Below are 25,153 nucleotides of genomic sequence, written 5' to 3'. Positions count from 1 at the left end.
TCTTGTATTTTTAATTTTTTCTTATTTTGTATTTTCCCTTTTCATTTTTTTTAAATCTTTTGTAAGCTGGAAGGTAGCAAAGAAGGTAGCATCTTTGCGTGAGAGCGCAACACGTATAAAACTGGGTCTTGGAGGTTAAATATTCATTGCTTCTATAGAATCATAGAATCATAGAATTGTTTGGGTTTGAAGGGACCTCAAGATCATCTTGTTCCAACCCCCTGCCATGGGCAGGGACACCTAACCCTAGACCATGTCACCCAAGGCTCTGTCCAGCCTGGCCTTGAACACTGCCAGGGATGCAGCATTTACCACTTCTCTGGGCAACCCATTCCAGTGCCTCACCACCCTCACAGTAAAGAACTTCTTCCTTATATCTAACCTGAACTTCCCCTGTTTAAGTTTTAACCCATCACCCCTTGTCTTATTGCTGCAGTCCCTGACGAAGTTCCCTCTCCAGCAACCTTGTAGGCCCCCTTCAGATATTGGAAGGCTGCTATGATGATGAAAGACTATCTACAGATGGCATTCAGACCTGCCTGGCTCCTCTCTCTCCACTTTGTCTCGTTGTGTGTAACAATGGTGAAATTTTGAAGCCTATTACTGGGGATTGGGGAAAATACCAAAGCCAAGATGTGTGGGAGGAGAGTGAGGTTTGTGTGTGTGTGTGGCTGTGGAGGGCTCTACAGATGTTCATCATGCTATTTGGAAAATGAAGCAGCACAGCCTTAAAACATATTTGTCAAATAATTTGGTAAATGTTGATGCTTTGAAAAGCTCATGTACTGCACTTTATCTCAAGCATCCTTTTAAGAGAATCTACTGACAAGTCGTGGTAGGAGCACTCTGTTAGTATTGGGTCCAGTAAACTTACCAGGGAAATGCTGGAAGTTGTTTAGGTTTACTGCATCACAGTTAGTTATGAAACCAGAACAAAATCAAATTTCTTTTTTTCTATGATAGCGTTGGGGACACATTTGAAAGTCATGTCCTCTGTGTTAGCCTTTTGTTCTCTGACGCTGGCTGTGCTTTTAATGGTTCTTGATGTCTTGTGAGTACCAGCTTTCAGCTGGGATATTCCGCCTTTCTAGCTTTATGCCATCCTAATTGTTTCAAAATGTAGTCATTAACAGAAAAAGAGTAAACATTATTGCTGGTGTTCTTGCTAACGGCAAGAAAGGCAAAAAAGGGGGACACATGTGGCAGTTCTATTTACATAAAAGCTTATTTTCAGAAACAAAGGCTTATGGAGCAAAAGGGATCTCTCAGTACCCTGAGCACGTTTGCTGTTATGGATGAACCTACAGCAATGGATGCTATCAAATTTGTCATATTTTAATCATGAGTTGTGGTATGCTTGGGTGAAATAAGAAAAGCAATGCTCCAAATCATAATTATGGTGTAAAAAGAGAAAACAGTTATTATTGTGACATTTTCTGAGAATTCTTATATCTCTCAAATAATTCATATAAAACTTGCAGAGAATGACTAAGTGTGTTTGCTGTAGTTATGATTCTTTGTTGGGCGTGTTGTGGAACACTTCACAGATAGAATTTGTACATATTTTGGGAGAATATATAAATGTGTGCTTATGTGTGTTCGAAGAAACAAAGGCAACTAGAATCTTGAATACAAACATAAAGAGGCTGACAGCAGAAATTACAGTTCAGTAGAGAAGGGCTTTGACAAATGTATTATGCTCATGCTATTATCATGCAGTTAATAAATAAAACAGACACCCAGGATTTAATTTGCTTCAGCAATAACGTGGAAGTGATTTTTCTGAAGGAAGGGAAACAGAAGAGAGAATTAGTTCACAAAACACATTTGTTTAATATTTGTACAAATCGTATATAGAAAATAAAGAAAAACCGTAAGATTTTAGTTATAAATGAGTTCAATGGTTTAAAAATAATTAAATAACTATTAAGTGTGTCAAGTCATTAGGAATTTCCGAACCAAGCAAGCACTTCAGCATATGCTTGCTGTGAACTTTACGGATAATTTCATTGCCTTTAGCTGGATTATTCGTGTGCTAAATGTTTTACTGGACTGGAAATTAAAACCTTTGTGTAGGTGTAGCCAGGTCTGTTAGCTACCCAATGCCATCAGTAGCATTAGGCATTGCAACCTCTCTCTGCAAGTACAGAAGCTGAGTTGGAGTTTTCTGCTTTGCTGGAAGTTCCCTCTTAATGAACTGTTTAAAACTAGTATTTTGATTTACATGTTTAAGAATGCAGGTTCTCACCAGGGAGACAAATTCTGATTTCTGTGTGGCCTTGATGAAGGTAGGCAGGGATTTTCGACAGAGTTAAAGTAATATAGGCATTAGCTTCTCTCCTGCTTCTTGTTGACTATATCTGTCATATTCATGTTAAACTTAGGAATCCTAAAGCACTTCAGAAGTGCTTGATATTAGTATTTAGTTTTAATTGTGTTGCCATAAAGTATGAGCAGCGTTTTTCATTACCTGCAAGAAGGAAGAGTGCTGAGTGAGACATCAGATTTATTACATATTGCTTAAAAATACAAATGAATCAATCTCTCTGCATGTTGTATTGAAAAAGCTTAAATTTGTTTCTAGTTTACAAACACACTATGGGTAATAGCGGGAGGAAACAAGTTCAAACTCCAATTAGTAGTTATTTGCAAAACTTTTGGATCTGATTTTTAGTTCTAGATGGTGCTCACCTTCTGGTACCATCGTAAGTTTTTTCAAACAAATGCGGGTAAAGAGCATATTTTGTCAAGTTCAGTATATGTGATCATTTTCTAAAAGTCAGTTTTAATTTTTGGAGTGTATGACTTTGAGCATACCTGAAAATGTTTTGTAGAAGGGGAGGAAAAAATTGCTTAGCTTGCTTTTGCATGAAGCCAGAACAGAAACAGTGATTTTGGGTGGCTTGTTATTTTGTGTGACATAAGCATTCAATATACTCTTAAATAGATCCCTGAAGTGGACAGTACTCCTGTAAAATGGGCAGGCAGCATGTCAGTAATGATTCTTAGCAATTACTGCTTTTTCCCAACATTGCGTATGTTGAACATGCCAGTGTTGCTAGTATGGTCCATGCTCTTTCTGTTCAAATGTTGTTGTTATTTTCCGAATAGCAATCTTTATGATCACAGTGATGGGATACCTTATCTGATATAGATAAACAGTGAAAAAGATGTTATCATCAGCGATGCCTGAATTAATTCACTTACAACACATGTAATTTGATTAACTCACATGATTTAAGAGCAGATGATTTGTTTTTACTGGTAGCATAACTTCTGGAGCATTTCTACCAAGCATTTAATTTAAGGGAGCAACCATTTGTAAATAATGTTGATTTCAGCATGAGTCCCTTGAGCAAACAACAGAGCCTGCCTGAGAAGGAGCTTGAGCCTGTGCCTGAGCTCAGTTAACGTGGCTGCCTTGAGTAAGAGGATATGTAGACTCAGCAAGGTGATCACCATTGCTCTCAGCAGGAAACTTGTTGCAAGGCCGTTTGGCTTACTCCAGTTTTCTGATTTTGCTCCATAATGGCGAAATGTTTTAAAGGCAGCACCAGCCGCTGCACAGTGTGTGTGCCCAGGCCTGCTGCTCATCCTGCTGCTGGAGGGATGACTCCAGTGCTTGCTTTGGTCATTCTGTCCATTTGAGTGGAGAAGAGAAAGAAGAAGATATGGGAGACCCACATGTGGTGAAAGAGGGGCAGTTTCTCAACATAGGCTTTGCTACAGGTTTCTGCCTCTGTGCTTTCTCTGCCACCTAGGGCACCTTTTAATAGCTGGGGCTTGGGAGGCATAGGTGACTGCCTTCTCTCTTGGCACATACTCATTTCCAAGTCTTGTGCGGTGTCTGCTCCTCTATTTGTTCCAGAGTACTCGATTTCCATGATTCAGTTTGAAATGCTGGTAAAGCAAATGAAGGACTTTAGACTTTCTGACAACTACTTAATTAACACGAGCATGGTCATTCCAGCTAGTGCTGGTGTCAGGCCACTTTTCAAGAAGCGAAGAGTCTGACATTAAGCCACTAAATCAACTAAATTATTGGTTGGGGAGAAACTTGATTTGATAAGTATGCTCCAGTTTCTCAAATCAGTAGCTCAAAATTCTGCTGTCCCTGGCATCTGGAGGTTTAGGACTGGGTTTTCAATTGCTTCCTGAAAGGAATGAAATCTATATATATAATTTTAAATGCTAGATTAATTTTGTTAGGAGAGACCTAGTTGTAAACTAGTTTACAAACATGTATATCAGACCGATGGTAATACACACTTATTGCCAGGGTATTTTTGCATCATGCAAAAGGAGAATTTACATTGAGTTATACCATTTTTCCACCTCCTCTAGCAGAAATGCTTTTGCTGTATAGTCATGGGAACTTACCTTTCATATTCACCATGGTAATTGCTCTATCCTTTAATTTAATGAAAACCCATTAAACTGAAACAATAATTAAAATGAGACATCATCTCTGTAGGAGGTTTGCGTATTAAAATCACCAAGCATTTCGCTGCAGACGGATCTTATTCTTGAGAAACAGTGTCTGAAGCAACATGTAAAGAGTGATTTATAATGAATAATCATAAATTAGGAAGCTGTGCTGTTGAACATGATATCATACTGTTTATCACTTGACTCTGAGTGGAGCGAGCAAGGCAAAAGCATTTATGATGTCTTTTCATACTGGTGAGAATACCTAGAAGCAGAGCGTGCTTGTGAGGAAACCATGCCCTCTTTGATTCTCCCTGGTTAGCATGGTTTTAAGAGAAAGGTGTGGTCTTTTCACCTCATTCTGAGTTGTTGATGGGTAGGAGAAGAGGTGCTGGTCTTCTCTGTTCCAGTGTAGAGGTGCCTGGAGAGCATCATGGTGCCTGCTCAGCACCCTAATGTAATCTTGCTTTTATCTTCCCTTGGCAATCATAGAATTCAGAATCCTAGAATGGTTTGGGGTGGAAGGGACCTTAAAGCTCATCCAGTTCCAACCCCCTGCCACAGGCAGGGACACCTTCCAGTAGACCAGGTTCAACCAAGCCCTGTCCAACCTGGCCTTGAACACTGCCAAGGATGGGGCAGCCACAATTTCTCTGGGCAACCTGTGCCAGCACCTTGCCACTCTCACAGGGAAGAACTAATATCTAATCTGAATCTCCCCTCCGTCAGGTTAAAGCCATTCCCCCTTGTCCTGTCCCTACAGGCCCTTGTCAAAAGCCGCTCTCCAGGTTTCTTGTCAGCCCCTTTAGGCACTGGGAGCTTCTCTAAGGTCTCCCTGGAGCCTTCTCTTCTCCAGGCTGAACAAGGCCAGCTCTCTCAGCCTGTCTTCACAGGAGACCTGCTCCATTGTGGCTTCCTCTGGAGTTGCTCAAGCAGCTCCATGTCCCTCCTGTGTTGGGGGGCCAAGAGCTGAACACAGTATTCCAGGTACTGGTAAAACCCATGCTTTAGCCTGGCTTGGAAGCAGCATAGGCGAGTAGCCAGCATGGTGAATGAATTTGGGCCTTTGCTTAGGTGATGCCCAGGTATGCTGCTGATTGACTGGTGGGTCTTAGCGGCATGGTGTGGCCTGTCTGGACCCTTAGTGCTGAGAGCCAAATTGAGTGTCCAAAGTGGTCTCTCTGGGGGATATACATGGTCCTGTGCCTATTCCTGTGACAGAAGCATGTTTCAAAGTCATTTTTTAATTGCATATAAAGATAAATTTGTGTAATTTTTCTCCCCACAGCTTAAAATAAAAAATGGGTGCTATCTGCAGATAACTACATTTTTCCCTTGCTAGGCAGGAAGGGGCAACTACTTGAAGCTTTTCCTTGCTTGGGAAATTACTTCTTTTTGGAGAAGATCAACCTGGAGAAGAGAAGCTGTGTGGAGACCTTATAGCAGCCTTCCAATATCTGAAGGGGGCCTACAAGGATACCGGAGAGGAACGCTACATCAGGGACTGTAGCTATAGGACAAAGGGTGATGGCTTTAAACTGAAACAGTGGAAGTTCAGGTTGGATATAAGGAAGAAGTTCTTCCCTGTGAGGGTGCTGAGGCGCTGGCACAGGTTGCCCAGGGAAGCTGTGGCTGCCCCATCCCTGGCAGTGTTCAAGGCCAGGTTGGACAGAGCCTTGGGCAACATGGTCCAGTGTGATGCATCCCTGCCCATGGTAAGGGGTTGGGATTAGATGATCTTAAGTCCCTTTCTGACCCAAATCATTCTATGATTCTCTGATTCTAAGAAAGATCCCTGTGGCTGGTGTCAGCATCCTTCTATGAACTTTGGGATCTATTTGTTACTTGTATGGACCAAGGAATGTTTTTTGAGGAGCAGGAAGGAGTGGGCATCTATCACCAGTAGTGTTTTTTTGGGTGTGGGGTTTTTTTTTTTTTGGTTGTTTATTTTTGTTTTGGGTTTTTTTTGTTTTCTTTTTACCAGTTCTTCAAAAGGTGATGGAAACCAATATGCAGAAAGGAGTCTGTGCACTGGATTGCACTTGGCTTTCATGAAGCACCTGTTTTCAGTGGGCAAGAAGGGTTTTTTTCTGATGCTGTTTGTGTGTTTTCATCCTGAGCAGCTTTTAGCAACTGTCTACACTGAGAGTTGCTAGTTTTGGATCTTCCTTCTATTCTTGGTTCCATTTTTGGAAAGCTGATGACTTAAAACAGATGGGGCATGGTAGGGATTTTTGGTGTTTGTTTGTTTTTGTGGTTTTTTTTTTTTTAATAGAGACTTCAATTTTATTGGCTTTTGCCCATAGCAACGTAAAAGCCAATATGCTGCAATATTTGATTCTTTAGATGCTGTGGCTGAAATGCAGATTGTCTGTTGTTGCAGGGTGAATTTCTATTTACTTGTCCAGAGTGACTGTGCAAAGGTTCTCCTGAAAGCATGTGGAAACAAATAGCTTTGAAATGATTGAAGGGACCAATAAAGCAATGCATTCTGCAAGGAGTTTTCTACCAAAGTAAGGGAGTAAAAGGAAAAGATATTCAAGCAGGCTAGTGAATGAGGAAACATTCTTTACTGTGAGGGTGGTGAGGCACTGGAACAGGTTGCCCAAAGAAGTGGTAAATGCTCCGTTCCTGGCAGTGTTCAAAGCCAGGACAGAGCCTTGGGTGACATCGTCTAGTGTGAGGCATCCCTGCCCATGGCAGGGAGTTGGAACTAAAGGATCTTAAGTTCCTTTCCAACCCAAACCATTCTGTGATTCTATATCTGTTGCTTTAGAAAACATGAGTTGATTTAGAACTGAGTTTTAGTATTTTTCCTCTCCTGGAAGTGTCTATTAAAGAAAAATGATTTCCCAGGTGGATTGGGATTCAGCTTGTAAGAACTGGTCCACATTTTTCATTGCTTAAAATTCCAGCCCAAATGGTCATGTGCTTCCCATTGTATCATGGATTGACACCATCATCCAAGTAAGTTTGGCAAGAACTTTGCCTACTTTACTATCATTATCCTATTCTTCTCTAACTCTTTTTGTCTGCTTCTGTGTGGTGATAATTTTCTTAGAATGTTTCTAATGGAGCTGAAGCAAACTTCTTTTATTTGGGGCTTTTAATACATTCTGAGCTACAAGTGGCAAAGGCCTGAGCTTTTAATTTTTAGTTGCCAGAGATGGTGATGGATACATAGAGCAGTGGATCCACACAGGAGGACGTGACTTGAGGGTCAAAAGCAGGTCTGTAAAGACTGATACTAATCCTGAGTTATTGTATCTTCTTAATTCCATTTGTCATGTAGGGTTAGTGTGTACCGGAATACCTGTACGTTTCATTAGTCCTACAGCAGCATTGACATTCATCTGGATCAGTCTTATGATGAAGTGAAAACAAACCCATACTAATATACAAAGTTTAAACTTATTTGGAAGGTGCTACAAGTGAGTACTGTGAGTAATTGGGGGTAAAATTTGTCAGGGCGGCTGAGCGTGTAAGCTTGCTGCAGCTAAGCAGAGTGCTGTGGTCTTACTCTGCAGATCCTGAGCCCCTGTGTGAGTGTAGCCCTGGGTGGTGGTTCCTCTCATAGCTCTTTTTGGCTTGCTAGGGCTGTGCTGGTCAGGGTCTGAATGGGCTCACACAGGACAAGGTGTCTGAGAGAAGGCAAGGTGGCGTCCCTGGGAATGGAGGAGATGGTGCTGGGCAAGGAAACGTGGGATGTCAGTCACTAAATGGGTTTGGCTGTCCTGGCAAACTGCACCAATTCTTTGTGTTTGACACTTCTTCCTTGGTCAGCTTAAAAAAGAGAATTAAAGTCAAGGAGCAGATCTGCTCTCTTTCTGACTTCTCTCTCTTTTGCCTCTCTGTTTTGCTGAAGGTAGAAAGTTGCCTTACTCTGAGATGATTTTTATCTGTTGTACTTTCGAATAACTGTGTATGCTTGTTTTTTTTTGCTTGCTTAGTTTTAGAAATGCTCTGGTATGTTTAACCCCCCTTATCCAGATAGTATTTTAAATTAAGAAAATATAATCACATAGAAGGGCATATGAAAGTTGTATCTGTTTGTTTATTTATTTTGCTGAGATTGCATTATCATTCAAGCATGAAGTAATGTTTCACTGAAGCTTACTGTAGAAACCTATATTGTTCTATATTATGTAGGAAATACAACATTTCATTACAAGCAGACAGTTATTTTTATAGAGAGCATAAAAAGTATTTTCCCTTTCAGGCACCTGTGGTGAGGGGGTGTATGTATTCTCAATTTTTCCTTTTTTTTGAAGTATAAAAATCAACCTGAGAATAGAAAGCTCTTATTCTAAATGGATCTTACTCCCAGTTCACTTGTATGGTACTTTCTGCAGAAATGGAGCAAAACATAAGCAGATGACATATGCAGCGATCATATGGTATGAAGAGGGGCACTGCCAGAACAGGGTATCCTGTGGGGCACAGGAGTTGGAGTGATGGAGTATGTTCTCATGCCCTCGACAAGGCCTCATGCAGTTCCTTCCCAGCATTCGGGCCCTTGGTTGCGAGCCCAGGGCTGTGCTTGGCACCCCAGAAGGCTGATCATCTCAGAAATGCCAGGTCGTGTGCCCTCTGGAGCCTTGGTGGGCTCCTCAGCTTACACACCTAGTCGCAGGCCATCAGGTCACCTGTGCCATCTCACCATGGAATTGCTGGGAAAGCCCCCTGGCTGTAGGTACTGAGGTCGAGTTATCACAAACAGCCTTTCTGTAGAGAATTCTGCGCCTGCTAGTATGATTTTCAGTTGTGTACCAGTCCTGGGTGTTCCTAGGCACTGGTAGTAAGTAGAGCTACTCCAATTAAATAGCACCATACTTAGGAGTGTGTTAGTTTTTAAAAGCTATGTAACTTCCTTTGTAAAAATAATACTGGCATATTGTTGCAAAGCAGTATGTAAATACTGTTAATTTTGTAGTAGTTTGAACCCAAGATTCTGGAATGTCAGAACTTTGGATCTTACTGATTTTAATCAGCAGAGATTGAATAGAAGGTGTTGCATGTGGTTTTAATGTATTCATAAGTATGAAGAGCATATGGTAGAGTATAGTACAGGATTTCAAAGTATGTTTCTAACTACAGTAGTCAATGAATTGATTATTCATTCGTGGTTCTGACCAAGGAGATCTATATTTTTGTCTAAGATTTGGTGGATAGATGGCAGGATGTGGCTTTGTGTCTGGGTCCTCCTACAATGAGAAAATGTTGGACTTTGCAAGGCTTGACTGAAGTTTTAGCATACACGTTCCACTGACAGCACTGGCTGTGATTTCATGTGAAAGAAGCTTTGAAGGCTTTGATAAGTCATAGAATCATAGAATCCCAGACTGGTTTGGGTTGGCAGGGATCTTAAGGATCAACTAGTTCCAACCCCCTGCCATGGGCAGGGACATCTTCCACTAGACCAGGTTGCTCCAAGCTGCGTCCAGCCTGGCCTTGAACACTGCCAGGGATGGGGCAGCCACAGCTTCTCTGGGCAGCCTGTGCCAGCGCCTCAGCACCCTCACAGGGAAGAATCTTGATTTCTCATTTTTCATTTCTGGCAATTGTGACACCTTTAAGAAAAGAAATATAAAATTTGGTAAGATACAAAGGTTCTTAATCTTCAAAACAAGAATAATTATCTTCAACTGTCAGCTCTTGGATGTTTTATCTCTGAGTCTTACTTGTGCCTTGGACTTAGTACCAGTGGATTGTCTGCCGGTGGCATTGGACAGACAAATAGTTCAATGCTGTAATGTGGGCATTATATTTGTTTATCAGGTGAATTTGAGCCTCTGGCAAAGGTTTTTAAATGATTCCTAGTGATTTTTGATGTCAAATTTGCAGTAATTTTCAGAGGTGAGCTTTTCACAGTGCAAGTGTGTTATAGATTCTGAGTGTGTAGACTCATTTGGAGGGCTTTAAGCTGCACAGGAAAGGTTGAAACACCCAATTACAAAACATGCTTGAATACTTTTGCCTTAGAGTTTGGTTTCAGTCCATGGGATTACCCCAGTAGTTGCATTTTTGAGTTTCAGGATGTTTTCCAAGCCAGTCTCTCCTCTCTCTGTCTGCAAAGCCTCATTTAATGACACAATGGCTTTTTTTTGTTGTTGTTTTCCTGCAGTGAAATTCTGAATTGTAAATCTCATGAATCCTTTGTGTGTTACAGCATTCATACTGGGCCGGATTCTCCGGATTCAGTGGAGTTATATGGTTTTCTACCAGCTGAGAATTTGTGCCAGTACTTCTAGCTTCAAAGTAAACCTTTTGGAAGGAAGCACACTGGGCTTCTAATTGGTTGTGACAACCAGGATCTGCAAGCGGCACAGGTCTTGGAAATGTGTGATAAATTCCCAGCATGAGAGATGTAGCAAGGGGTCGGAAGGTGAAACGTTGTGATTTCTCCCTTTTGTCGTTAATCATCTTTTATAGCAATGGGATATTGCGAATAAAAGGATGCTATAAAAATGAATGTGGTGGGAGGCGGCCATTTCAATCTTACAAGATCAAATACAAGAAGGTTTGCTGCTGCTTGGACATCAGCAGGATTACGGAGACTGAATTGTTTCTGGATCTGCCTGGTCAGACTGTAGTTTAATAAATATTGTAGGAGCTGTCATGCTTTGATTAAACTGAGAAATCCCTGAAATTGCGATTGAAAGTGGATTGCAACTGTGTTGTATTTATTTCTTGGGCATAAGCACAGCCATGTGGCATTAGTAGCAATAATACATCTCTGCCTTACACAGTGCAAGGACAGGTTTCCTCTGATGTACGGTGGAGAGTTGGTAATGGAGTCAGTGGTGAAAACTGAAATTGGGGCTTGGTGAATGGTGCTGGGAGAGGCAGTGCCTGAGATTTCTCTGAATTCAGGAGCCTACTTATCTGACTGCACCACACCTTATTTACAGCAGCTTAATCTGCTTGCAGCAGGCACAAAGGGCTCAGCATCCTGTTAAAAATCCTGTCAGAAAATCAGGAGGTGACCAGTTGTGACAAGTGGACAGGCTGACAGAGATGGCATTTGGTTTTTTTCATGGAACGAATGCAGTGGTGGAGCATGGTAAATGAAAAATATTGATGGGAAAATGAAAAATGTAATCTGAATCTTTCTGACTTAGCATTTTTACTGGACTGTTGTTTCCTTCTTTCTTAGATGTAGAAAGAGAAATCCATACAGCACCCCATGTGAGTGAGAAGTTAATTCAGCTCTTCTGGAATAAAAGCGAGTTCACGTTTCTGGCTACCCTGCAACAGAAGGCATCAACTTCTGGAGTTCTACTGTCCATCCGAGAGTTAGAGGACAGGTAAGAGGAAATTGCTTCTCTCCTATAGCAGTAGCAACATAAAAGATACTGAGTACCCAGTGGTCTGTTTTGACGTGTTGAAATGGTAGATGTAAAATCTGGCATGGAAGTTAAAGCCTTTCTTCATAGTCTGTAATTTGCTGTTTTTTTCCTAGTTGTTTTTTGGGTTTGTTGTTTTTTGTTTGTTTGGCTGTTTGGGGTGGTTTTTTGGTGGGTGTTTTTTTTTTTTGTCATAGGAGGAATGCATTATTTCTGTGTCCTGGTCTTTTAGATGGAAAAATCAAAGCCAATGTAGTATGGATGCAATGTACTTTGGAAGTTACAAACCTTATAATGCCATTTCCCTTAGTGGTTTATCATCTGTGCTTTGGAGTTTGCTTTTTCATACAGGTTAAACTGATATATTTCCTGTTTCACAGTGTTTTATAATATTTAGAATAGAATCACAGAATCAACCAGGTTGGAAAAGACCTTTAAGGTCATCAAATCCAACCTTTCCCCCAGCACTGCCAAGGCCACTGCTAAACCATGTCACTAAGGGCCTCGTCTATACAGTGTTTGAGCACTTCCAGGGATTGTGACTCCACCATTTTCCTGGGCAGCCTCTTCCAATGACCTGAACACCCTCTCTGTGAAGAAATTGTTCCTAATCTCCAGTCTAAACCTCTCCTCGCACCGCTTGAGGCCATTTCCTCTTGTCCTGTCACTTGTTCCTTGGGAGAAGAGACAGACGCCACCTCACTTCAACCTCCTTTCAGATAGTTGTAGAGAGTGATAAGGTCCCTCCTGAGCCTTCTCTTTTCCAGTTCCCTCAGCTGTTCCTCATCACATGTGTGCTCCAGGCCATTCACCAGCTCTGTTGCCCTTCTCTGGACCTGCTCCAGCACCTCAATGTCTCTCTTGTAATGAAAATATATTTATAAATAATACGTTTTCTTTTTTTGAGATTCAGCAATTAAGCTGCTTATGTTGCCTTATGTTTCCTACTTGTAGCTTTGTGAATGCTTTCTTCATAATTTTTTAGGGCTTGACAGACTTTGTATCTAGTCTGACTTCCTGTTGTAATACAAGTAACAGGATGTTCTTTGGTTGCTCCCATTTCAAACCTAATGCCAGTCATTCTGCAGCATTTCTTTTAGGGGAAATAAAAAAAAGAATCCTATTGGTAGTAAATTTTATTTATCATGTACATGATACACAACTGTTAGCCCCCTTTCTTACCTTTTATTGAAAAAGCCTGGGGAGGAGAAGACTTTATGATGACCAAATTGTCAATGATGGCTTTTGCCAGTGCAACAGCGGAGATGTCTGTAGCTAAGGGGAGGACTCCACTACTTTCTTATTCTATCATTATACTTTTCTGTCATCTCTACTTTCTCAATGGTCTCTTTCTTTTACTTTATTCCTTCTCAGTTTCAAGGCCATTGTCTCAATATAGAAGAATATTGTTTTACATTTCAGAAGGATCCCTCCCTCCAACTCTTCCTGTTTTCCTTTCACCCTATCATTGCTTTTGTCATTAATTTTTAATTCCTTCAATCTTTTCCAGGCCATTGTAGCCCTCTGAAGTTGTGGGTAACAGGATCAGTTTGCCATGTTAAGGGTTTTTTATTTTTATTTTCATTGAGGAGAAAAAGGACCTTGAGGAGAGCCATTGACAGAGGAACACTGTCACATGCAGGGACACATGCATGCACTCAGCAAAATCCAAGGTCAAAGTAGACAGGCGCTGATGATTATACAGTGTAAGGCACGTGGATTTTTAGATATGGCCTCTTCTGAATTTAGCTACTTAACCCATCCATCTTGGCGGGAAGAGACAGAGGCTTGTAGGGAGATGTTCTGTGCAGGAGTAATCTTGATTGAACAAAGTGTGCTGCTGATGTCCTTCTTGATACTGAGGTTATCTTTAGTATGTCAAATTAATAGACATCTGTTTAAAAACACACGAAGTTGAAGGATTGGGTGCTAGTCTCTCTTAAGCCTTTATAGTTCTGTGTAGCAACTGAGGTAGTTTCAGTCTGTGTAGCTCTATGTAAGAGTCGAAACAGGCACCTCCAGTGTTGCTAATGACTGCTGCTAGATTCTGAACGTCAGATGAATTACTGCCATTATCTTACATTTATGAACTCATTGTTTATGACTTAAAACAGTCACTGTTTCTTAAGTTGCTACTTGGACCCTGATAAGGGTAGTGCTTTCAGACCCTTAGGTCTGTAATGACAGAAATCAATAAAGTGGATGACAGTGGAGAAAATACTTCTTAGCATTTTGAGGAGTAGAGAGCAAAGATTTGGCCCCTGCTTACATTATGACCAATGCAAAAGCAGAACTTTCAGCTTGATATTTTTTTGATGTTGCTCTAACTGCTCAGGTCACTGGAGTCTTTAGCTTTGCATATGAACTGAGATGAGTGCAGGCCTTTGGCACAGGGGAAGTCTGTTTTAAGTTGTTGCTGGGTATGAAAACAGACAATGCAAAGAGAATAGTAATAAACATAATTATGTTTCAGCATGATTAAGACGTATGGGAATAAGTATAAAGGTGCATTTATTACCTTTTTATACCTAACCAGTATAGTATTTGACTATGAAAATGCCAAGAACTCACTCTTTCTTCATGCACAAAATAGGAGGTTTTGTAGTTAAGGACATAATATTTTTTAACTTATCAGCATACCAAAAGTGGTTAAATTTTGAGGCTTCAGAACATTCAGAGGGTCAACAACACTTGAATAAAAGCCATGTTACCTGTTGGTACAATAGTTCATATCTTTATGAGATATGAGTTTTTTGTTGTGCATAGTTTTGATAGTTGACAAATAGGTTTTATTCCAAGCAGCAAAAAGGTGTGTGTACACATACACACACACACACATATTTCAAGTGACCTATGCCAACATAACTAGTTCAAAAGGCAGTTCTGCATGATTTCAGTAGTAAAGATGATCACCATGCATAGAATGCTTGGTTTATATTTCATTTTTCTAGATATTTTAGCAGGATTTTATTTTCCATTAATAGCATGGAGCTCTCAAACTAAAGGTATTAAAACAAGATGAATACCACTTTTCTTGAAATCAATAATTCAGATATGCTATTTTGTTATACTAAATAGATATTTTGCAACAATTAGAGATTTGTTGTTAATTTATATCATCATTTGATGGACAGGATTTATACTCCAATGATGATAAATGTATCTTTGTTAATATTTTATCTTGTTGAATCAACTTAATGATGATAAAGATTTTGTTTTAATGATCCAAATGTATTAAAATACAGCTTGGAAAATGGAAAGCTTAATTAACAGAGATTCAGGCTAATTGAGTAGTCTGATAGGATGTGCAGACTGTGCACATAGTTATCTGGAATACAGTGGTAAATCTGAAATTATAATTTTTAATTCTAAGTGAAAGACAACAAAGCGTAATACAGGATGGACAAACATGTTACTTGGGGGTGGAGAAGGTGGAACATATTTTCTTTACTGGAGATTTACACTAGCCAGTTCTTCCTAAAAAGGTCTTTGTGAGCTATTTTGCTCATAGTCTTGGCTCTTCAGACCACTGAGAAAAGGCCATCAAAATACTTAAAATCCCACACATAATGAATCCTTATTTCAATAGTGATTTAATACAGTTTCATCTGAAGCTGTCTGCCTGCTCCTTACCTGCTTTGGCCTTGCGTGGTCCAAAGCCCAAGAACATACTCTAGGTGGAGCCAGCATTGCCCTTGTGCAGCTCGCTGGGTTGGAGGTACATAAATGGTTCCTTCCCACTGTTGGCCAAGATCAGTATGTGGAGAAATCTGTCATGGGTGTTCAGGTACACAGGCTAATGTTCTTTGAAATACTGGCTTTCACTAAAGGAGCTGACTATGATTTCCTGACTACCCTGGGGAACAATTTAAAAGCTATCTTTTAGGTATGTTACACATAACCAGCAATGTGTCTCCAAGCATCATCTCGTAGTGATGTGGGATGTAACAACCCTGTATCAGGCTTTCTAATCTTTCATCTGGCAAAATTCCCCTTGACTTTTGGATAGTAACCTGTTGGGTATTTACTTGTTCTGTTACAGGCTGCCCTCCAAAGAAGGATTTTCTTCTTAACTTTCAGTTTATTTTTGTGCAAAGCAGAGAAACTGAGCATTTTAATGCAGAACATGCAAAATTAAACTAGTAAGAAGAGCCATTAGCCATGAATTACCCATAAAAATAGGACAATGTCCTTATTGACCTTCTCCTCAGGGTCTCCTTGTGTGCATTCCCAAAGGAGTCATTGTTGCTTCTGTTACTCTTACTGGTTACTAAAGAGGCAGGATGAAAAACTACTTGTTTTGTAAAATGCCAAGTTGTTTCTCCCTCCCTACTGTTTTGTTCCCATCCAGTGCCTGTCTTCTGTTTGTTTTGTGTTTATTAGTACTAACTTTCTATCCATGTATTGTCATTCTTTCTGAAGAGTTTCAAAATGAGAGATCCCACCATGGGAGTGAGTCATAAGATTCATGTTTCTAAGATTTTCTTACAGGGAGCACTAAACCCTTTACTTTTAAAAAGTTTTCCAATTATGTTTTCTTTTTCTCTTTGTTTTTATGCCAATAACCTCTGTCTAGGACCTGAACTTCAGAAAGTTGATGCCATGCCAAATCTTTGGAAACTTGTAAGATAATTGTACTGCTGTGGTGAAATGGATTTATTAGGTGGAGAACTTGGCCCTTCACTATGTAACAGCAAGCAGTGTTGATATAAATATACTGGAGGATTCTGATAAATGTGTCAGGATCATAGTGAATGATTTTTATTCCTAGCAAGTCAGTTTTGGCTGGGGAGGGGAACCAGGCAGGAGACTATAGTACATGGTTGAACACTTCTCTCCCAGCGACCCCATGAACAGCTTCTTGGACTGCTGAGGAGTAAATGGAAAGCTGTACATTCACCAGTAATGGTTGGAAGGCTACCAGGCTGTAATATGTTTGATTAAAACCACAAAAGGGTAACAAGGTAGTTAAATTAAACACTGAAAAGTAATGAATGAAAAGTAACCTATGCAGGTGACTTCTGACCCTAGTTGTACACCTGAAAGATTGGATCTACTCCATGCTATGTTTTAGATTATTCTCTGCAAGATGTGTGGATACATATTGGATTCCAAGATGCCCAATATTCAAAAAGAGAAGGAAAAACTCTGCAAATGTATCCATTAACCTTTTTCTTTTAGGCTAAAGGTCAGATCTTCATTAATATTTATAGGTAGAATTGCTTAAATGCAATTAAAGCTGTACAGAGCTGTACAGAGCTGTACAACGAATATTAAGATCCTTGGGCGACATGGTCTAGTGTGAGGCATTCCTGCCTCTGGCAGGGGGTTGGAACTAGATGATCTCAGGGTCCTTTCCAGCCCAAACCTGTCTATGATCCACCCTTATTTCCATCCCTCTGAATGCAATGATGGCAAATATAGGAGGCATCTCCACGCCTTTGCTTTTAATAGTAGGACAAGCAGGCAATCTTTGTTTTTTCCAGTATTTTTTTTCCTTCCCTAAAGATCTTTAGAGATGCAAATGCAAATAGAAGTGGGTCCACCTGCTTCCCTGCTTGAGGTTAAAGTATGCAAAAGAGGAAAGCGAGGAAGAACTGTTACATTCCGTACATCTTCCCCGAATTTAAGTGCTGTGAAAAGGAGTTACAGCTTGAGGAGCTACCTTCCATCTTGTGGCTCCCTGCTATGAGCAGGTGTTTTATGTACACCAGGCTAACGATTGTTGTCTCTTGGAAGCATTAACATGCTGCTGATAACCACCTGTTGAAATACATTGATTGGACCTTGCTGGCGGTTGGAGCAGAATGGCTGACAGTTTGAAACTCTTTAAAGCTGAATTTGGGCAGTGCAGGAATGTTGTGGTCAGCCAGGAGCATGATGGGTTGATCCCCAAGGGGTCACCTCCAACACATTGAGTTATTCCGTTTGGTTGATGACCATCTGATAACGGCAAAGCAGGGAAATGTCTCAGACTTACATTGAATGCAACTATCTGCTGAATTTGGGCTGCTCGTTATGAACACAACTCTCCTACTTAATAAGACAGTGTTATCCATAAATGGTCACTTGCTTGGTTGGACATTTTTTCTGGGTGATGTGGCTGGTTTTTGGGTGTTGTTTGCAGTCCAATAAGGATGACTGTGTGCTTTCCTTGCCCCAGGTACTGCCTTCTGAAAGGGAGGAGGGTGGCAGCGCCACTGCTGCCTGTGGAAGACTGCCAGTGCTCAGGTGGCAGTGGTGAGAGAAGGAGGAGACCCACAGGGCAAGTGGAGGCTATGAGTGTCCAGAGAGCAGCAACGAGCAGCTGTGTGGCTGCGCCTCAAGATAGCAGAAAGGAAGAGATTTTTGCTGGGAATCTAGCAGAAATGTGTGGAATTTGTCATAAGAGATGATTGAAAAGCTGCTGAAGTTGAGGGAAGACCCTCATAAGGACACAGCAATTAGGGTAATTTGTTTTCAAATACTGTAGTTTGACTCAGCTGGCAGACCTCATTAGTTTAAAAGTCTGTGTTATCCTCTCTTGTTTTATTGCAATCTGGTATTTAGAGATTGGGGATTTGGGGATGTCCTGAGCTCTGTTGCAGTGATGAGCATGAGGGAGGGAGTGGAGGGGGGCTATTCTCTGCTTTGGTTACAGCTCTGCTAGGGGTTCTCTGGTCACGCTGGCAGCTCCAGACTTCTGCATACCCACGGTGATCCCAGAGCTAATGCCAGCTCAGAGCCCCAGGTTAGCTTTAAAAGATTGATGTCCCCCACTTGGAAAGTCCTCAGATACAACTGCTTTGTGGGCTGCAAATGATGCACTGCAGATACTAACCCTTAGCCAAGGGTTGTGGGTGATGAGCCCTTCAGGGACTACTTCAGAGTGTAACTGTGCCTTGTACTCCTTGCTAGAGTTATAGTCATAGTGTGAGCATAAGGTGACTGCGTGAATACAAGGTGACTTGGTTTTGGGGTGGAGATATGTAAAGAAATTATAATTTTCTCTTGTCAGGTTACTTTTCTGCCAGACTAAGTTCACTGGGTTGACATACCTTATTGCTACCAAATGGCTGGATCTGAGGCAAAAAATGAGGTAGGAATAAAGCAGGAGAGGGACGCCATCTCTTTCAGGAGTGATTATACCAGACTGCATCCCTTACTGTGAGATCAGCCTCCTCTATGTCTTGTCAGGGAATAAAATCAGATTTCTCCTGTTAGTTGGCCACTTCTTGCAGATACCATTCTTTAGTAGAGATGTCTCGGTTCATGTCTCTGTGTCTATGTGTGTATGAGGACAGTGTGGGGTTTATTGTTGGTGTTTTGTTTGTTGTGGGTTTTTTTTTTAGTCTTTTTTAGAGGTAGCACCTAGGGAGTCATGACCTTACCTTACTTCAGTTGACAGACTCTTTTCTGTCCCCCTGACTGTGCTAGCTCTGGAGCCTGCTAAGATGCTGTGCTATTTTTTAGGGGCTATGCAATACTACCTACTTGGTTTACTATGAATAAGGAAGAGAGCAGGCCTTTTTCAGAGAGTAGGCAGGTAGTTTCCACAGTGAAGATAGATTTTTAGACATATGAAATGGAAACAAAAATGCTTAAGGTCAATCCTTGCAACTCATGCCATGAAAATGAGTAGCTGCTTTATACCAGCTCTGACTCCAGCTGTCTTTCAGTTTGCAGGCAAACATCGGGGTTACTTGTTTTCTTTATATGAAGAAAGAAGAAAGTAAATTTGTATTTGGATGACCTTTGCCTAGTTGCAGGTACACAAATGCATTGTAAATGCTTAATGCCTTGCAGCTTCCATGCCCAGCTGCCATGTAGAAGATACGTAGAACAAAAGACAAAACGTTTATTATGGAAAATGTCAGTGTGGGTGTTTTTATTGCTAAGTGTTTCAAGCTAGGCTGCTATAACATGATTCCTGTTGTCTTCAGAGTGGTCTGAATGGAAAAATGAAGTTTAATTGGCAGGATTTAGTTCCTTTTTTTTGAAATGAAAGGATACAAATGCTTGAAAGACTCCTTTTTAGGTAGCCAACAGCACAGTGAAGTTGAAATTTCAGGCTTTTGAGAGTTTGAAAGAATTTGGTATTAAGTTTCAGCTTATTTTGGGATTTGCTTGTATAGGAGGTAGGTAATGATAGAGTCTTACTTTGCACAGCGTGTGGGATTCAGCTTTTGCATTTTCTTTTGTAGAAAGTTAATCTGTTTTTTCAGTGAGACACCTTCGTTGTCACAGATGATCCTCCTTCTATTCACGAGACCTTTTGTGCTACCTGATGTCAGTCTGATTTTGCTCACGAGCTTTGATGATGTCAGTACGTAATCCCTGCCACAGCAGTAAGTCTTTAATGCCGCATCAGTGAAGATTTGCCATGTATGGCTTTGCTGTGCAGCCTCTCAATCTTTCTGTATTTAAAGTAGCTGTGAAAAGTAGCTTCATAAGTATGCATCTGTAGTGGAGGACTAGATTTGTCACTTTAAGAACATTTCTTCAAAATCCAGTGTTTCACAGTGTGTAATGCTTCAGAGCTTGGGATCTTACCCTGCCACTTTTTAGGATCGGGTTACAAGAACAGTGCTTGTGGAAGTGACTGAAATATTTGCCTTGATAGATGTAACTTGTTCTAGTTTTGCATCCTTGCAGAACCATGGTAACAACTACAAGGTGAGTGTTTACTTTTGTTTGAGGAGATGTATCTTCTGTTTCAGAGGCACTGCTTTTGCTCTCTATGGCTTCATTGACGGGGCAGTGGTCTCAGGCATATGCCTGCCAGCTGACCTGCAGGATAGGGTACCCAGCTGACCTGCAGGATAGGGTACCCAGCTGACCTGCAGGATAGGGTACCCAGTTGACCTGCAGGATAGAGTTCTTGGCATGACTTGCTTTCCACTGAGGAGCATTAGAACAAGATCTCAGTTACTTCTGTGTTGCTGTTTATGCTGAGCGACTTGGCAACACAACCAAGGTAAAAACATGGCTTTGTGTACCACTGTGCACATGGGCTCCAGCAGTGGTAAGGAACAGTGCAAGGCCAAAAGTGTCGTGATCTGTCATTCATCACAAAATCTCTGTAGATCAAAAATCCTGAAATCTGTGTGCTAATGGATGCAGATTCTTTGGCTGTTTGTTTGTTTATAAATACATCTAGAAGTGTTTCTGCAAAGATGCTAGAGCACAGTCTTGACTGAAGCCATTTTTATCATTAAACATCATTAAGTGTTCTGATACTCCGCTTGGCATGATGCCATTGTGAAATGAAAAAACAATGTGCACAAGCATGTCCAAACAGGCAAATTTGTGTAGCAGCTTCCCGAACTTCTAACAGATGAATGGGCTGGTCTGGTCTATGAATCTTCCTTGAATTTGATAAGAAGTTGTGCCTTGACCAGACTGACAGAATTTTCCAGAAGCTCCTGTTCATTAACAGCCTGTTTCTTATTATGGCAGTGAAAATCTATATATCTATATCTAAATAATATATATATATATATAATCCAGCAGTTGAGAGCCCTCACATTGTAGTTTTGCTGCCACATGTGCGAGGTGAATGGTGCTCCCATCCTTGAAGTCCTGGGGTTTAGTGACCTTCTCCCACACAGTGTTAAGCAGATGCACAACTGTTTTGACGAGCTGGCACCCCAAGTTTGTACACATTCACAGGAATGCCATCTGTGCCTGCTGCCTTGCCCTGAGACATCTGTTCAGTAGCTCTAAGAGCATCTGCTCTAAGTGTTGGTGCTGCTGCTTGAAAGAGGCTGTGGGGCTTCATTTGGCACTTGATCATGGCTGATGGAAGTTGTAAAGTCAGAATGAGAACTCTGCTTTATTTATGTTAACATGATGAAGGGGAAGATTGCCAGAATTGAATGCAAAAAGTAGCTTTGCTTTAGTTCTTAGAGCTTGTATTGGAGTATTTAATCAATATTGTGCTTACCAGATGGTGCCCTGTCTTCACTGTGGGATGTTTTAGTGTCTTAGGATAGGCATTAGCTTCATAAAGTTCAGGGAAATAAAGAAGTGCTGCATACACTGAGGATATGCAGAAGAACATGTATCCCAGTGCTTTTCTTGGGGTTTTATCTTATCTGTAGTCTGTGCGCCCTCCCTCCTTTGGCCACTTCCACAGCCTGACAGCAGTAAAATCTTTGAAGGGAACATGGTGGTGTTTGTCACTGGTTAAGATCACTCCTGTGGTGGATACGATGAATAGATACATATTTGTCTTTAATATAAATGGTGGATTAAGTCATTTCAGCTTATAGAAATACTGTGTTTTTTCTGCTTCAGCTGTCTTACATGTTCTTATTTAATGTTGATAATGACTTTTCCAGTTTTGTTGGTCATTACATCCACAGCAGCTGTTTCCAACTTAAAGTTAAATATTCATTATGGTTGTGAATAAAAGAAAGAGCAGGGAGAGAAAGTATTAAACATCCCTGAGTCATCCTCTCATAACAATATTTTTGTGTGAGGTATAAGGGATTGTGAAAGTTATCAGAAAGTGTTGTCAAGCATCTAGAATTGATTGTGGAATAGTGTTGTCCTTCTATAAAGCCCATTGCATGATCTTAAAATATCCCAGCTTCTGTGATGGGCATAAAATTACTCTGAATTTAGCAACATGTTTTTCTCTTACACACTGGGATTTGAATGAGAGGCTGCAGACAGACCTAGAAAAAGCATTTCAATTCCATAATTGTATAAAAGGAGCCAGCAGTAGCATACATGCTTAACAAATATGGCAATTAGAGTAGCGGCAAAGTTTCAGCCAAGGTCAGATTGTGTTGCTGGTCCCTAACCAGTGAGCTTTCTTAATATGTATGTTCTGAGAATTTAATCTGTCAAAATGCATGTTACTTTTGATCACACCTGGTTAAAAATGTATATCAAAAGAAAAGAAATACTCATTGACAAATACCAACTAAATCAAGAAACTATCACTTGGTCCTAGCAAGTTGACAAGTAGGTTACTGTCTCTCATCTCTCTTGGAAAAAGGTCTTGAGAAGGGTAGCAGGGGGCTAACTAGAGCAGCAAATAGACATGAGGCTTCATGCAGATGCATTAGGAGTCTGGTATTTACAGAAATGAAGTTCCTGTTAGCATATCAAGGCAGTGACTATCTGGAAACTTGGCTTTTTTTGATAAACTTTAATGTAAAAGCTGTTTACAAATTTTTACTGTTGAGAATTTCAAATATTTATTTGTGATGTCCATAGAATGTGGGGTTTTGATGAAAGGAAGAATTTGATTCTAACTTGAAAGAATTTGCAAGGTGATTTATGGTTGGACTTGATCTTGAAAGTATTTTCCAACATAAAGGATTCTATGGTGCAGAAGCAGAACTAGTTGTAATAGTTGGGGGTCTCACTTGGGCTTTTAATGTGGATCTCATGGCAACATTGAAAGTTCACACTTGCATACTGATGATACCTTTATTTAGGCAGTCCCAGATGATGCGATCCTGTAGGGAACCTGGACTGGTTCTGTTCCAATGTTTTCTTGTTCTTCACAAAACACTCAGGTAGGAAGTACCTACCTGTCAGAAATTAGTTCAGTTTCTTGCCTCTTGTATGCTAGTTTGTTAATATCCCCCTAGCATTTACCTGTTGGTTTATAGGAGATAAAAACTTGTGCAATGGCATTTCAAGTCAAAGATGAGATAGATATTAAAGAATCATAGAATGGTTTGGTTGGAAGGGACCTTAAAGCTCATGCAGTTCCAACCCCCTGCCACGGGCAGGGACACCTTCCACTAGTCCAGGTTGCTCCAAGCCCCGTCCAACCTGGCCTTGAATACTGTCAGGGATGGGGCAGCCACAGCTTCTCTGGACAACATGTGCCAGCGCCTCAGCACCCTCACGGGGAAGAACTTCTTCCTAATGTCTAATCTCAATCTCCCCTCTGTCAGTTTAAAGCCATTCGCCTTTGTCCAAAGCCCCTCTCCAGGTTTCTTGTAGGCCCTTTAGGTACTGGAAGCTGCTCAGCCTGTCTCCAGAGCAGAGCTGCTCCAGCCCTTGCAGCATCTCCGTCCCTTCCTCTGGACTCATTCCAACAGCTCCAGGTCCCTCTTGTGTTGTTGCCCCAGAGCTGGATGCAGGACTGCAGGGGGTTTCTCCCCAGAGCACAGTAGAGGGGCAGAATCCCCTCCCTTGACCTGCTGCTCACGCTCTGTGGATGCAGCCCAGCACATGGCGGGGTTCTGAGCTGCCAAAAAAAAAAAAAAAATCTATTTATTTTCTCTGGCCTTACTGATTACTTTCTCACAGGTTGACCATTTTTTGCCTAAGCTTATGTTTTTCCACTCATTTATCCTCCAGTCCACAATTTCCAGATTAGAACTTGAGCAGAGAGCAGGGGTATTTATTTCCAGGAGTGGATGGCCTTTATGTCATTGCTTTTGAAGAGACTTTCCTCCGATGTCTGGTGGGAGGAGGAAAGGAAAGATGACGTTTGCTATTGAGCAAGCTATTTGCACGTGACTTGTGTTCTGGTAGAGAAAAGACAACTACATCTTTTGAACTGTGAACATGGTGTAGTCAAGATCTCAATGTGAATTTGTGCATCTTAAAGGACCTAAAAATCAATGCAAGAGTGTTGCTTTCAATTGCCTTGAAATGGAGACACCTTGGGCTAATTCAGCAAATGTTATGTAGCTCTCCTTTCTGTTTTCTGCTGTTGGGATTTTATTGACTGCTGTTTACTGATGTTTATCTGAGTGTAACTGCTTCTGATTTGCACTTCTTGAGGGGTGGTGAAAAAGAGATGCACTATTAGTGTGCTATCACCCTTTTCCCTGTCACTGGAGAGGTAACACTTGGTGGTTTATACAGTCCGGTGGCACTTTGCAGTGCACTAGGTGTATGTGCATAAAAATGTTAGCACTAGTTATTACAGTAAGTGTTAATTCTCTGTTATATAAATTAGTCAGGAGAATGCCAACAAACTCAGTGCCTAAGCAACAGGTTGTTTTTAGCCCTGAAGTAACTATTGACACTAAAGCTTGTCAGATGAAAAACTCCGTTGCTTTGCAATTCCGTGTGCTGCTCAAATAATAGAGCAGAGCTGTGATAAAGTGTAGGATCTGACTGACCTTTCAGGGCTGCACTCTTGCCATTTGATTAACAAACCAACCAGTGTGTGTAGGTGATTACCCTATCCCATCACCTAGCAGAGATTATGGAGAAGGACTGCAGGAAGCCGTGTGCTTTGTGCAACAGGAGCTTGTCTTGCTCTCAGGGTCTTCAGCTTCTATAATCAACCAAGTAATATATCTATACAAATACTTTGTATGCTGGAAAGATAGTAGAATCTTATGTAGTTCTCCCTCATTTTCTTTTCCTTAAGTTTTCGGCCTCTGCTGCTTATCTGAACAAGAAAGAAAGTCACT

At 40.9% G+C, this 25,153-nt stretch overlaps 1 protein-coding gene across 2 annotated transcripts in view; it reads left to right on the top strand.

Annotated features, from left to right (window-relative positions):
- The window catches only part of NELL1 (neural EGFL like 1), a 283,745-nt gene that overhangs the window by 15,823 nt on the left and 242,769 nt on the right, over nucleotides 1-25,153 (top strand). For both annotated transcript variants that reach the window (XM_030483848.1, XM_030483847.1), the window contains exon 3: nucleotides 11,585-11,735. In XM_030483848.1, coding sequence (XP_030339708.1) covers nucleotides 11,585-11,735 — 151 coding nt within the window. The remainder of the gene's footprint in view (nucleotides 1-11,584; nucleotides 11,736-25,153) is intronic.

The sequence above is a fragment of the Strigops habroptila genome, chromosome 4 (genome assembly GCF_004027225.2).
Source record: "Strigops habroptila isolate Jane chromosome 4, bStrHab1.2.pri, whole genome shotgun sequence".
In the NCBI taxonomy this organism is placed as follows: Eukaryota; Metazoa; Chordata; class Aves; order Psittaciformes; family Psittacidae; genus Strigops; species Strigops habroptila.
Note: the sequence above shows the minus strand (reverse complement) of the source record. Positions and strands in the feature narration are given on the sequence as shown.